Consider the following 15890-nt stretch of genomic DNA (forward strand, 5'->3'; position numbering starts at 1 on the left):
AGAACATTGACTAGAACACATCTGTTGCCTAGGCTCTATATCAGGGGGTATAGCTCAGTGGTAGAGCATTTGACTGCAGATCAAGAGGTCCCCGGTTCAAATCCGGGTGCCCCCTCATTTTCTTTGAAACATATTGATCACAGATCTAATAGTTGTTATCAATGGTGGGTTGGTGACTAACTGGATATGTAAGTCCGAGATAAACATGGGCCTGATTCCGACACGAAAGAGCTTCATTCCCTTTCTATGCAGTGTATTCTGAGTTTGAGAATAGCATGCTATTCACCTGCTATTTGTTTTGGGTGGAGATCAAATACATGGTGTGGTGAAAATGTGTCTACAGATATCCGGATTCGGACCTTGACTTAATTCCCTAATAATGCCACCATCTTTGCGCAGAAGGAAACCATGAAGAAGGTCTAGAGAACCCAGCGCTTCCAAGTGGCAAAAGCATCCGCTTTATTTTTTCTGATAGAAATTCAGTAACACCATTCATCATGCACTGCAATTTACAACTTGATAAGAGCTGTTGATAAGAGCTGTTGATAACAGCTAGGTAAATGAGTAATCCATTTGGAGAAGGGAATTGTAAATATAAATAGATATAGATGTATTTTACCTTATTATCGCGAGAGACAAATGTTGAGCCAGTCACATGGAAGCAAACTGAAACATATCAACATATCAACTTTCACACAGTAAAGTTGATGAAATGCTGTGCCGTTATGCAGAATTTAAGTTGTACAGCATTTTATTGTAACTTGCAGGGATGGGTACTCTTGAATGTCTTAATTATAGGCTACCCCTGTTTCCTATTTATATCATGTTAAATATTAGCCACTATCAGTATTGACCGTCAGTGGGCCTAATAACAGCAACTTACTGTTAGTTCTCTTCAGTTGGTATAGCCTACATTATCATTCTATTTAATTACATTGTTTCGTTTACCCTCATTTTCTTCCTCTGTAAGCGCCGTCACGGCCATGTGGTTGTTGCTGAGGATCATTAGTAACAGTTGATAATATATATTTTTTTAAATGGCATGTAAACTAATTCAATCGTTCCGGAGCTGAGCGCGGACCAAGCCATAACAGTTTGAACCGGACGCATGGCGCAATACTTGGCCGTGTCGTCACACAATTCCACGGTTAGTGCAGGCAATAGACAAGGGTATAGCCTACTATTGTGCACGATTCTCCCTATTATAATTCTATGTACAATAATTTTCCAACGTTACCATGGGTTTTAAGAACTGAATGTGCCAATTTTCTGAAGGAATCAAACCACCCTGTTCTTTCTTTCGTGTGTAAAGGCTCTCCAAACCAGTTTTTTGTGATTCATAAATACTTTTCTGACCCCTAAATAAGATCAAATCTAATCTAAGAACATGTTAATTGTCACATGCTTTGTAAACAACAGGTGTAGACTAACAGTGAAATGCACCTTCAAAACAATGCAGGATACGATCAACAAAAACAGACTATAATAGAAAAAAATTGTAGCGTGGAATAAATATACAATGAGCAATGATAGCTTGGCTATGTACATGGGATACCAGTACCGAGTTGATGTGCAAGGGTGAAGAAATTGAGTTAGATATGTACATATATGTAGAGGTAAAGTGACTTGGCAACAGAATAGATAATAGACAGTAGCAGCAGCGTATGTGATGAGTGTGCCTGTGTGTATGTGTTACGTGTGAGTGTCTGTGTTGCAGTGTAAGTACATGTGAGTGTGTGGGTAGAGTTCAGTGTGTGGGCTTAAAGTCAAAAAGAGTTAGTGCAAAAATGGTCAATGCAGATGGTCCAGGTTAGCTATTTGATTAACTATTTATCAGTCTTATGACTTGGGGTAGATGTTGTTCAGGAGCCTTTTGGTCCTAGACTTGGCGCTCCGGTACCGCTTGCCGTACGACAGCGGAGAGAACTGTCAATGACTTGGATGGCTGGTGTCTTTGACCATTTTTAGGGCCTTGCTATAAAGGTCCTGCATGGCAGGGAGTCCAGCCCCAGTGATGTATCCTCTGCAGCGCCTTGCGGTCCGATGCCGAGCAATTGCCATACCAAGCAGTGATGCAGCCAGTCAAGATGCTCTCAATGGCGCAGCTGTAGAACTTTTTGAGTATCTGCGGGCCCACGCCAAATCTATTCAGCCTCCTGAGGGAGAAGAGAAATTGTCACACCCTCTTCACGACTGTGTTGGTGTGTTTGGACCATGATAGGTCGTTAGCGATGTGGACACCGAGGAGCTCTCAACCTGCTCCACTACAGCCCCAACCTGCTCCACTACAGCCCCGTTGATGTGAATGCGGGCGTGTCCGGCCCTCCTATTCCTGTAGTCCATGATAAGCGCCTTTGTCTTGCCCACGTTGAGGTAGAGGTTGTTGTCCTGTCACCACACTGCCAGGTCTCTGACCTCCTCCCTATAGGCTGTCTCATTGTCGTTGGTGATCAGGCCTGCCACCGTTGTGTCATCGGCAAACTTGATGATGGTGTTGTAGTCATGCGCCACCACGCAGTCGTGGGTGAACAGGGAGTACAGGAGGGTACCAAGCACGCACCCCTGAGGGGCCCCTGTGTTGAGGGTCAGCGTGGCGAATGTGTTGTTGCCTACCCTCACCACCTGGGGGGTGGCCCGTCAGGAAGGTCAGGATCCAGTTGCAGAGGGAGGTGTTCAGACCCAGGGACCTAACATGCTGACCAGACCGGATGCGCGTGTGTGCGTCCGCGTGCGCCATCACACGCATGTTAATTATATCCCCTCCACATCAGATGCAATCAGGACATGCAGGATGAAATATCAAAACAAACTCTGAACCAACTACAGTATATTCATTTGGGTACAGGTTGAAAAGCATTAAACATTTATGGCAATTTAGCTAGCTAGCTTGCTGTTGCTAGCTAATTTGTCCTGGGATATAAACATTAGGTTGTTATTTTACCTGAAATGCATAAGGTCCTCTACTCCGACAATTAATCCACAGATAAAAGTGTAAATGTTTGTTTTCTAGTAATCTCTCCTCCTTCAGGCTTCTTCTTCTTCTTTGGACTTTTTATGGCAGTTGGCAACCAACTTTAAGGTGCATTACCACAACCGACTGGACTGGAGTGTGGGCCTCAGTTCATCTTTCAATCCCCCATGTGCTCTATGCTCTTAAAAACCAATGAGGAGATGGAACGTGGGTATATTCTCCTAAAAACCAATGAGGAGATGGGAGAGGCAGGACTTGCAGCGCGTCGAGCATCACAAATAGAACCAAGTTCTATTTTAGCGCCTGGCTACGCAGACGCTCATTAGTGTATGTAAACTTCTGACTCACTGGAATTGTGATACAGTGAATTAGAGGTGAAATAATCTGTCTGTAAACAATTCTTGGAAAAATTACTTGTGTCATGCACATAGTAGATGTCCGAACCGACTTGCCAACACTATAGTTTGTTAACAAGAAATTTGTGTGAAAATGGTGCATTAGAAGGCCAAGTTCCCCCTGACCTTCATCCCAGAGGCCAACTGCCAGATTCGGGATATATTGGGGGGGAGGCTACAAACAATGACAGACAACATTTTTGTTTGTTTCATAAAATGAGCTAATAGTACCATTTCATAATAAACAACCCTGGACAGGTTAATCGCCCTCGTCTCATTTACCCCTAACATATGCAACAATTTGTTTTTAAAATGTTGTTACATTACAATAACATTTTATTTGAAGCAATCAATCCCTAATATATACAAGACAATCACAATATGATACACGACAGGTGTAACAGTATAACTTTACGTCAGTCCCCTCGCCCCGACCCGGGCGCAAACCAGGGACCCTCTGCACACATCAACAACTGACACCCACGAAGCATCGTTACCCATCGCTCCACAAAAGCCGCGGCCCTTGCAGAGCAAGGGGCAACACTACATCTAGGTTTCAGAGCAAGTGACGTAACTGATTGAAACGCTACTAGCGCGTACCCGCTAACTAGCTAGCCATTTCACATCCGTTACACAGGCACCAAAAGTCAGTCCATATACTGACCCGGGGCATTTTCTTCTCACCCACATAGTACCTTTATTCAAGTATTTTACTCATCTTTGTTTCCTTATGACAATGTATAAGTAGTACCACAACCTGTCCAGTAGATGGGAGCATTTTATTCTTACCCACATACTGTAGACATGCTACTATTTAGCCATTTTTTGTGAGAAAAAACATTGGACCATGGAGGTTATGAATATCAAGTTCTTTTGAAGACTATTCCAAATAATGACAAAAACCCAACTATTCCTAAAAGGTTTCTTTCCCCATACCGCTCTTAAATCTGAAAGGAACAATGTTGATTTCACTCCATCTCAGTGGTGGAAAAAGTACCCGATTGTCATTCTTGAGTAAAAGTAAAGATACCTTCATAGAAAATGACTCAAGTAAAAGTGAAAGTCACCCAGTAAAACACTACTTGAGTAAAAGTCTAAAAGTATTTGGTTGTAAATATACTTAAGTATCAAAAGTAAATGTAATTGTTAAAATATACTTAAGTATCAAAAGTAAAAGTATAATCATTTCACATTTCTTATATTAAGCAAACCAGATGGCGCCATTGTTTTTTATTTTTTATTTTTACAGATAGCCAGGGGTACACTTCAACACTCAGACATCATTACAAATTAGGCATAAGTGTGTGAATTAGACAATTTTCCTGTCCTGCTAAGCATTCAACATGTAACGAGTACTTTTGGGTGTCAGGGAAAATGTATGGAGTAAAAAGTACATCATTTTCTTTAGGAACGTAGTGAAGTAAAATTAAAAGTTGTCAAAAATAGAAATAGTAAAGTAAAGTACAGATATCCCAAAAACTACTTAAGTAGTACTTTAAAGTATGTTGTTTTACTTAAGTACTTTACACCACTGCTCCTTCTAGTGGAATAGTTATGGTTATCCCTGACCAAGTTAAAGTAGTTACATAAGTACTTGGGGACCATACAGTGGACAATCTTAAGTACAAGATACAATTTAAAAGACAATAGCAATAGTAGCTCATAATATTAGCTGGCAGTCTAAAACATGTTACCTGATCATAACTGTTACAGTAAAATGGTTAGGTTTATTAGTGTCAGATATTGTTGCAGTCATACTATTGGGCCTATTTTTATTATACATGGTATAACCCATAGGATTATCTTTCACTTAGAACAAACTAGCTGTTAATGATACCCGTTCTTTCACAACACTTGTTGAGGACATACCTGATGGAAGGTCATTCATTGTATTGCAGGCCTATTGTATTCCTGAAGTCAGAGTCGATCTCTAGTCAGTCACATGTTTTTATCACCACCAGATTTACTTTTGAAATTCTGAGGCACGCAATGTCCTTGTCGGGGTGCAAATAAACCTCATTTTACACCCCAGTGGCTGGGGTGTAAAATGGCCTGCAGAGCTGTTTTTTTTCATTGTCTTCCCAACAGGCCTTTTCGCACGCTGTTTGGTTTCCGCGGTCACGATTTTAACAACACTCTGCACCCTTAATTGTCTCATCATCAAGGCGTACCCTATACACACCATAAACTGCTAATCGAAATGAACTTAAACTGGTCGAAATGTGTCATGTGAGTGGTTGTTGTTGTCGTTTTATGGCAAATGCACGAATGAAATGCACGACAGAACTAGAGCTTTACTATCTGTGGTTTACCATTGTGACCAAACCCATATTTTTATCTAATGTGTTTAGGGTGCACGCATGTTCATAAAAAAATATATATATCACTGGGCATGCATGAGAACCGACTGATGTTGTTACTGACAAAAAGATACAAAGACACACTAACGTTATTTTCCCCCTTGATAGCCTATATACAATACTGTGTACTGAACAGTACTGACAGCACCCAGGAGACACATGTATTTGTCTCCTCCTAATGGAGGAAACGAATGCACAGTATGCACTCTCCTAACAGACGAACACGTCTTGAAAAACGTCGATAAACCGTTAAACACATTATTATTTTTTACCGAAAAAAATGATACCTATATAACTATAATTTATTAACATAATTGACATTATCCTTCGCATAATTCGTTTTTATTTCCCTAATGAAGCGCAAGGGGGGTATAGCTCAGTGGTAGAGCATTTGACTGCAGATCAAGAGGTCCCCGGTTCAAATCCGGATGCCCCCTGTTTTGAACCCGCGAGCCAGTCGCGCCTAAGCTCTATATAAAATACTGTGTACGGAACAGTACTGACAGCACCCAGGAGACACAATTATTTGTCTCCTCCCATTGAAACGAATGCGCAGTATGCACTCTCCTAACAGACGAAAAACGTCGATAAACCGTTAAACACATTATTATTTTTTACCGAAAAAAACGATACCTATATAACCATAATCTATTAACATATAATTGACATTATCCTTCGGATAATTAGTTTTTATTTTCCTAATGAAGTGCAACGGGGGTATAGCTCAGTGGTAGAGCATTTGACTGCAGATCAAGAGGTCCCCGGTTCAAATCCGGATGCCCCCTATTTTGAACCCGCGAGCCAGTAAAGTGAAGTGTAGCTGTTAGAAACAATTCGGTATATAATATAACATAATACAAACCTTGGATTGCTGACGCTTTGTTTTGGCAATTATAAACTGGGTGCCCTGAATGCTGATTGGCTGACATAAGTGGTATATTTAAGCAATAAGGCATGAGAGGGTCTGGTATATCAGCTAAGGGCTGATCTAAGATCAGCTAAGATCAGCTAAGGGCTGATCTTAGGCGCGACGCATGGCCATATACCACAAACCCCCGAGGTGCCTTATTGCTATTTTAAACTGGTTACCAGCGTAATTAGAGCAGTAAAAATAAATGTTTGTCATACCCGTGGTATACGGTCTGATATACCATGGCTGTCAGCCAATCAGCATTCAGGGCTCAAACCACCCAGTTTATAATTAAGCAATAGGGCATCAGGGGGTGTGGTATATGGCTAATATACCACGGCTAAAGGCTGTTCTTACGCAACACACAGTGTCTGGACACAGCCCTTAGCTGTGGTATATTGGCCATATACCACAAACCCCTAAGGTGCCTCATTGCTATTATAAACTGCTTACCAACATAATCAGAGCAGTAAAAATAAATGTTTTGTCATACCTGTAGTATACGGTCTGATATACCACGGCTGTCAGCCAATCTGCATTCAGGGCTCGAACCACCCAGTTTATAACAGACCATATACAACTGCTATGACAAAACATTTATTTTCACTGTTCTAATTACGAGGGTAAACAGTTTAAAATAGCAATAAGGTACCTCGGCAACCCTACAAAATGTACATAGAAATGTGAGTTATAGATCTGTCATTTGTATTGAAAGCAAGTCTAAGAAGCCATATATCTGCACTATTTCTATGCTTCCTGTTCTTAAGTTAAGTTTGTGAGTCTTTTAAGTTCGGTTTTATACAGAAGCTTCAAACAGCTGAAAATACAATATTTTTGGTTGCAAAAAATATATTTCACAATGGGTTGGATGGTACAGTGATTCTCCAGTTTCAAACAACTGAAAATACAACATATTTGGTTATAAAAAAATATTTCACAATGGGTTGGATGGTACAGTGATTCTCTACAATGTTTAGCGCCATAATTATAAAGTATGCATGAAGGTGTCTGTAATAGCATAAACCTGGCAAAAACAAATGTAGACATTAATAAATGCATTTCTATAGCTTCCAAAATATTTTTTTACAAAGGTGCGAAGATGGAGAGGTTGCTTCAAAACAGCGCCCCCTGTCAGTCATCTAGTGCAGTGGTTCCCAACCAGGGGTACTAGGACCCCTGGGGATACTTGGCCTATCCACGGGAGGAACTTGAGAATATTATTTTCATGAGCTATAATAAAATATCCCAGAAATGTGCCATATACACAAAAAGCATATTCCTTACAAATTTGTTTACATCCCTGTTAGTGAGCATTCCTCCTTTGCCAAGACAATCCATCCACCTAGACAGGTGTGGCATATCAAGAAGCTGATTAAACAGCGTGCTCATTACACAGGTGCACCTTGTGCTGGGGACAATAAAAGGCCACTAAAATGTTTTGTCACAGGACACAATGCCACAGATGTCTCAAGTAGAGGTAGACCGATTATGATTTTTCAACGCCGATATCGATACAGATTATTGGAGGACAAAAAAAAGCCGATACAGATTAATCAGCCGATTTTTTATTTTATTTGTAATAATGACAATTACAACAATACTGAATGAACACTTATTTTAACTTAATATAATACATCAAAATCAATTTAGCCTCAAATAAATAATGAAACATGTTCAATTTGGTTTAAATAATGCAAAAACAAAGTGTTGGAGAAGAAAGTAAAAGTGCAATATGTGCCATGTAAGAAAGCTAACGTTTAAGTTCCTTGCTCAGAACATGAGAACATATGAAAGCTGGTGGTTCCTTTTAACATGAGTCTTCAATATTCCCAGGTAAGAAGTTTTAGGTTGTAGTTATTATAGGAATTATAGGACTATTTCTCTCTATACCATTTGTATTTCATTAACCTTTGACTATTGAATGTTCTTATAGGCACTTTAGTATTGCCAGTGTAACAGTATAGCTTCCATCCCTCTCCTCGCTCCTACCTGGGCTCGAACCAGGAACACAACGAGAACAGCCACCCTCGAAGCAGCGTTACCCATGCAGAGCAAGGGGAATAACTACGGTACTCCAAGTCTCAGAGCGAGTGACGTTTGAAACGCTATTAGCGCGCACCCCGCTAACTAGCTAGCCATTTCACATTGGTTACACCAGCCTAATCTCGGGAGTTGATAGGCTTGAAGCACAGCGAAGAGGTTCTGGCAAAACGCAGGAAAGTGCTGTTTGAATGAATGCTTACGAGCCTGCTGCTGCCTACCACCGCTCAGTCAGACTGCTCTATCAAATCATAGACTTAGTTATAACATAATAACACACAGAAATACGAGCCTTAGGTCATTAATATGGTCGAATCCGTAAACTATCATCTCGAAAACAAGACGTTTATTCTTTCAGTGAAATATGGAACCATTCCGTATTTTATCTAACGGGTGGCATCCATAAATCTAAATATTCCTGTTACATTGCACAACCTTCAATGTTATGTCACAATTACGTAAAATTCTGGCAAATTAGGCGGCCCAAACTGTTGCATATACACTGACTCTGCGTGCAATGAACGCAAGAGAAGTGACACAATTTCACCTGGTTAATATTGCCTGCTAACCTGGATCTCTTTTAGCTAAATATGCAGGTTTAAAAATATATACTTCTGTGTATTGATTTGTATAGATTTTTTTTTGTTGACCAAATCGGTGTCCAAAAATACAGATTTCCGATTGTTATGAAAACTTGAAATCGGCCCTAATTAATTGGCCATTCCGATTAATCGGTCGAACTCTAGTCTCAAGTTGAGGGAGTGTGCAATTGACATGCTGGCTGCAGGAATGTCCAACAGACCTGTTGCCAGAGAATTGAATGTTCATTTCTCTACCATAAGCCGCCTCCAACATCGTTTTAGAGAATTCGGCAGTACATCCAACCGGCCTAACAACTGCAGACCATGAGTAACCACGCCAGTCCAGGACCTCTACATCCGGCTTCTTCACCTGTGGGATCGTCTGAGAAGGGGGGTGGGGGGGGTGTACTGAGATTTATGTCTGTAAAAAGCCCTTTTGTGGGGAAAAATGCCCTCCCATGGCTGCATCCCTGCCCAGTCATGTGAAATCCATAGATTAGGGCCTAATGATTTTATTTCAATTGACCGATTTCCTTCTATGAAGTGTAACTCAGTAAAACCTTTGAAATTGCTGCATGTTGCGCTTATATTTTTGTTCAGTATATAAATCATTGGTTCAGGCGTTCCCAAACTATTCCATCTGTAATTCCCCTACTACAAAGAAGGCAGCCCAGTCACCAGTTTATCAATAATAACATTTATTTGTACAAAAAATATTTTGTACACCGTAAAATACTGTATATGTATAAAAAATAATAATCATGATTAACCTGTTTTAAATCAGACAATACTTGTTTGTCATCTTGCTTTTTTAACAGAAATCATGATACTATTTTTCACTGTCAAGCAACCACCTTTTTTTCTTCTTTGATATAAATACTTCCAAGTCATTTGTGCATTGATAGCTTAGAAGGCTGAGCACCAGTCTGATCCTCATTAGGTCTGGCCTCTTAACCTGTGTACTGTGGTTTTCCTCAAGTCAGAGGTACAAAACTGTATGTTAAAGAAAGCCAATGCAACCTCCCATTCCATCTCTGTGGACTTCATGAGGACAGGAGGCTTAAATACTGTGATATGTCCTTATTCAGCTTATGTGGGACATACTGTGTCACCCTCGTGGAATCAGGTCTGACAGGTAGGATTCTTATGTAAACATGGTGGACATCTAGAACAGAGTCTCACACACTATAACACACACACACACACCCATGCTAACGCAAATGCACAATGGCATACCCTGGCATGCCTTGTTGAGGTTCTGCCAGGTTCCTCCAGGCCTCCTCTATCGCGATGGACCCTGGTCAGCCCTTGCAGACACAGTAAGGCCTGGGTAAGGCATGCGGGTGACAGGGCAGGTCTGGGGCCAGCCCTGGGGCTCAGAGGGGCAGCGTCACAACAGATAGTGGAGGTCCTGATCTGGGCACTGTGGCTTCAGCTGCAATGTCTGAGAGGTTGTGTTTGTTGGGTCAAAGGATAGCTGTCCTGGTTCCAATTGGGATGAGCCCACGGAAGGAGTTCTAACTGGCCAGTACACGGGACCTCATCCAGTCCAGACTGGCAGGTAGTCTGGAGGTTAGGAAAAAAGAGATGGAAATGGTTTTGAAAATTAAACTGTGTTTGAGTGACTTAAGGTTATTTATGATGGGAATGTTATAACACACACACGGAGGAGGCCCAGGTGTGTCTGTAGTTATGCAGTGTACTCACCCCTCCCCTGTGAGGGCACAGCAGGCCTGTACATGCCAGGAGTGGGCTGTGATGGAGTTGAGGGTGAGGCACTGGGAGATCTCTGCCACGGTCATAGAGTCCTTCATGTCCTGCTTGTTGGCCAGAACTAGAATCGCAGCATTCTGTAGGTCCTACACACCAGTCAGACAGGACAGGAGAGATAGGCAGGGTTAGAGTCTGTAGGTACAACACACACCAGTCAGAAGACAGGACAGGAGAGAAGAGAGAGAGGCACAGTTCTCTCTTGTTTTTATATTCAACATATTTACACGTCTGAACGTTTCCTGTGGTAATCTACAGAATCTCACCGCGGTGACGTCTCAGATAATAGAAACGAGCAGCGACAGCGGAACAGAAACTGAGGAGCTCAGCTGTCAATGCACAGATTCACACAGGGGAAATGTTGAAACGACCCATCGTGGTTTTGCGATCAGTTTGTTTGCTCTGTAGTGGTGATATGAGTCATCTTGAAAGCATGAACACAGCTCACGCGTCAACACGTTAAAGCTACAATGTGTAACTTTTTGGGCAACCTGATCAAATTCACATAGAAATGTGAGTTACAGATCTGCCATTCTCATTGAAAGCAAGTCTAAGAAGCGATTTTATACACCAGCGTCAAACAGCTGAAAATACAATTTTTTTGTTATAAAAAATATATTTCACAGCGGTTTGGATGGCACAACAATTTTCTACACTATACATTGCTTGTTGAATCACATCACTGAAATTAGGTGAACTATTGGAATTTTAGCAAACAGGAAATGGCGGAGCGATTTATGCATATTGCACCTTTAAAAAACACTACAACAAAGCTTTCCTAGTGTCCAACAAGTTTCTCTGCCATTAACCTTGTTCTGAACACCTCCAAAACAAAGGTAATGTGGTTTGGTAGGAAGAATGCCCCTCTCCCCAAAGGTGTGATTACTATCTCTGAGGGTTTCGAGCTTGAGGTAGTCACCTCATACAAGTACTTGGGAGTATGGCTAGACGGTACACTGTCCTTCTCTCAGCACATATCAAAGTTGCAGGCTGAGGTTAAATCTAGACTTGGTTTACCCTCTTTCACCACAGCTGCCAAACTAACCCTGATTCAGAGGACCATACTACCCATGCTAGACTATGGAGACATAATTTATAGAGCGGCTAGATGTTCTTTACCATTCGGCCATCAGATTTGCCACCAATACTCTTTATAGGACACATCACTGCACTCTATACTCCTCTGTAAACTGGTCATCTCTGTATACCCGTCGCAAGACCCACTGGTTGATGCTTATTTATAAAACCCTCTTAGGCCTCACTCGCCCCTATCTGAGATATCTACTGCCGCCCTCATCCTCCACATACAACAACCGTTCAGCCAGTCACATTCTGTTAAAGGTCTCCAAAGCACACACATCCCTGGGTGTGTGTCCTCATTTCAGTTCGCTGCAGCTAGCGACTGGAACGAGCTGCAAAAAACACTCAAACCGGACCGTTTTATCACCATCTCTTCATTCAAAGACTCAATCATGGACACTCTTCCTGACAGTTGTGGCTGCTTCGTGTGATTTCTTGTTGTCTCTACCTTCTTGCCCTTTGTGCTGTTGTCTGTTCCCAATAACGTTTGTACCATGTTTTGTGCTGCTGCCATGTTGTGTTGCTACCATGTTTTTGTCATGTTATGTTGCTACCATGCTGTGTTGTCATGTGTTGCTGCCATGCTATGTTGTTGTCTTAGGTCTCTCTTTATGTAGTGATTTATCTCTCTTGTCGTGATGTGTGTTTTGTCCTATATATATATTTTTTTTAAATATATATATTTTTAAATCCCAGCCCCATCCCTCTTGCATTTGAAACTGGTCTTCAGGAAAAAAATATTTAAACAGTAAGGTTGAGCTGACCCCCCCCAAAAAACCCAGGTGGTTGTTACCTCATGTTCAAGCATGCGGTGAAGTTCATCTTTGTTCAGAGTTAGGCGCTCCCGGTCTGTGCTGTCCACAACCAGAATCACAATCTAAAGAGAGACAAAACAACTGAATAGCCTGGCCAAAGGGGACCAACTTACTCACTTAACTGTACCCCCAGGCTCTGAGTGCTCCCATCTCATCAACGTTTAACACGACTTCAGTAACAGTCTAGAGTGTTAGAGGAATACTCAGGACAGCAGACTGATATGGTTAGTTCTGTAACAGATGATGTAATAGTGTTCCCACGCCTTATCAATGACAACAACAATCAGCTGCTGGTTCAAGTGTAATAACTCAATGTTGGCCTAATCGTTGGGCAGCTGAAAAACACCTCGTCTCCGGCTGTAGCTATTCAGACAGTCTCGGAGGGAAAAAGGGGAAGTTAAAGCAAAAAGTGTTCACCGGGGCTCTATTTCTACACCAGCTGTAACTGGCCAGAAACCAACACACACGTTGCTTACGTAGACTTTCTGCGGCGCACACACGTCAACAGATCCGTACCTCTGTGTTGCAGTAGTAGGAGTTCCAGCTGGCTCTCAGGCTCTCCTGGCCTCCGACGTCCCACACCAGGAAGCGGGTCTTGCGTACAGAGATCTCCTCTACGTTGCTGCCAATGGTGGGGGAGGTGTGGACCGCCTCTTTGGTAAGGCTGAGAGGACAGAGTGATTGTGGTGACTAAGTGGTTATACATATCACTTGCATACATGTTTGACTTTTGTGATCATGAATTACACAAATCTATTTTGATAGCACTCACAATTGGTAGAGGATAGTGGTCTTCCCAGCATTGTCCAGGCCCACTATGATCACTTTGTGCTCTATGAGAGAAGGAATGAGTAAAGTCATTTACACACTTCTACATAACAAACACACAGATTGCAATTCACAGATCTGTGACCCCCAAAGCTAATCAATCCTCGCCATGACAACACATCAGACTGATGGACTCTCTTTGAAGAGTCTGTTCGGGATAAAAAATACCAGATCTGAAAAACATGGGCAGACGTTCTTTATTATCCAAATGGGGTCAAAGTCTCGCTGTGTTTGTTTGCAGTGTTACGATTAGGTAAAACAAGGACCATTTGACTATTTTTTTTATTACATTTTATTTCACCTTTATTCTAACCAGGTAAGCTAGTTGAGAACAAGTTCTCATTTACAACTGCGACCTGGCCAAGATCCTGATAGTAAACCCCAGCGACCTCTTACCCTGCCATCATCTCATCAACGAGGTAAACAGTACTGATTGACAAAATGTTATTGGTTGCATAATATTACTGCAATTCACTACCGCTACATAGAAAACAGACACGGGACACGTGTGCATTACGTAGACACAGTGAACAGAACATCCAGTACGGACTAGCTCGCGTCCCACAGAAATTAACCAGTTATTGGAAGGTGCCCGGTGTAGTTAGAGAATTGAAGCACATCGACGTAGGCTATGCCGAAAATGTCAATTTTATATAACTGGTCACTATAACGTTATGGAAAATCACGTCTAACAGCTTTTCTTGCGTTTTCTCATAATTTACATCCAGTTCATAACGACACCGTGCTACAAAGCAGCTGACGTTAGTAAACCAAGCAAGCACAAATGATCAGGCACTGAGTGGAGATTATTTAGGGGCAACAATAACAGCAGTAAATTAGCTAAATGTACCCAGGCAGACAAATGATTAACGTTTACCTCTATCTCCGAAGACAGTCATCAGCTTGGTAAAAAGTAGTCCCATATCCACCGCCGATGAGAATGAAGACAACTCAAAGGAAGTATGAAAATATTTCCAACAGAGCAAATCAGATAGATGTTAACGTTAGCTGGCTAGCTAACACAATAGGCACTCCACAATTCGAGCTAACGTTAGATAGCTAAATTACTGTACTGATAACTAACCCTGTTCTGTGCTTTGATGCTTTTAAGCCCAGCTACCTGGAAAACATTAGGTAGCACAGCCTAGAAAAGTATTTTTCCTACGTTCATCGACACAAACACAACTAGATATGTGCCCATGGGTTGTCTATCGATACCAAATTGATTCTGAGATCAAAATAGGCAATGCATTCTTGTACTTAGCTTGCTAGATTTTGGGGGATGACTGGAGCGAGTCACGGAAAAAGGCGGGGCAAAGGAATTCCTCAGCTAAAAGAGGGCGTGGCCATGCGTCTGTAGCAAAACATGACGCTAATATGACGAATGAGGAAAACGCAAAACGCATCAACCCACACATGGATGCGGAAGTACTTTATAGTTCCTCAAGGGGAATTCTACATGTTTATTAATAGTGACCAAAAGTGAAACAATGACGGTGACATTTACCTGGAATGTCCTTTTTATTCCTGTGATTGAGATTGTGTTTCTCAAAGTCTTCAGGGCATGACTTTCCAAATTAACCTCACCCATGAGCACACACTGGGTGATTCAACGTTGTTTCCACGTCATTTCAATGTAATTACATTAAACCAACTTGGAATAGACTTGAATTGATGTCTGTGCCCAGTGGGCAGGGTCACTAGCTGATCCCCTTCAATCACATGAATATCCATCAATTGTTTTAAAAACGTCACTCTGCACTAATATTAGTTGCCCTGTAAAGTACTGTGTACTTTGATCAAGCCTCATTTCAAGGGGATTCTACAGGTGATATTTATTGATAGTATCAAAAAGTAAAACAATGACTGTGACATTTCCCTGGAATTCCCTTTCTATTCCTGTGAATGAGAATGTGTTTGAATAAACTTCAGGGCTTGACTTTCCCAAGTTAAAATGTCCTCTCAACACTGGTGGTAGAAGTGATAGTCCCACAACATGAGGCTTCTGCTTAGAAGTCTGGATCTTTATGGCAGTGGAGGGGGTAATGTGTTTGCCATGTAACTTCAGGATCACTAGCTGTTCCACTTCAATCACATTAATATATTTTAAAAACGGTATTATCACACTCATATCTTAGTT

General features: G+C 41.6%; 1 protein-coding gene and 1 non-coding gene across 2 annotated transcripts; one reads left to right on the plus strand and one right to left on the minus strand.

The window, feature by feature from the left end:
• The first annotated feature begins 43 nt into the window (after positions 1-43).
• Positions 44-115, plus strand: trnac-gca (transfer RNA cysteine (anticodon GCA)). Its single transcript has one exon. It is a non-coding gene; the product is annotated as a tRNA-Cys (tRNA).
• Positions 116-9938: 9823 nt separating this feature from the next.
• LOC139565021 (ADP-ribosylation factor-like protein 5B) lies at positions 9939-15048 on the minus strand. The gene is made up of 6 exons (XM_071385028.1): positions 14628-15048; positions 13695-13755; positions 13439-13586; positions 12901-12984; positions 10965-11116; positions 9939-10823 (listed from the first exon to the last, which is right to left on the minus strand). Exons 1-6 carry the CDS (start codon positions 14671-14673, stop codon positions 10775-10777), a joined length of 540 nt encoding a protein of 179 aa, XP_071241129.1. The 5' UTR covers positions 14674-15048; the 3' UTR covers positions 9939-10774.
• Positions 15049-15890: the final 842 nt, after the last annotated feature.

The sequence above is a fragment of the Salvelinus alpinus genome, chromosome 36 (assembly GCF_045679555.1).
Source record: "Salvelinus alpinus chromosome 36, SLU_Salpinus.1, whole genome shotgun sequence".
Taxonomy (NCBI): domain Eukaryota; kingdom Metazoa; phylum Chordata; class Actinopteri; order Salmoniformes; family Salmonidae; genus Salvelinus; species Salvelinus alpinus.

What these genes read in the sequence shown, in the direction of transcription:
- LOC139565021 (XM_071385028.1), bottom strand. Translation starts at nt 14,673, where the DNA reads ATGGGACTACTTTTTACCAAGCTGATGACTGTCTTCGGAGATAGAG. An exon ending in CCTACTACTGCAACACAGAG is followed by an intron (nt 12,985 to 13,438) that starts GTACGGATCTGT and finishes GTCTCTCTTTAG; the next exon opens with ATTGTGATTCTGGTTGTGGA. An exon ending in TGTGCCCTCACAGGGGAGGG is followed by an intron (nt 10,824 to 10,964) that starts GTGAGTACACTG and finishes CCTAACCTCCAG; the next exon opens with ACTACCTGCCAGTCTGGACT.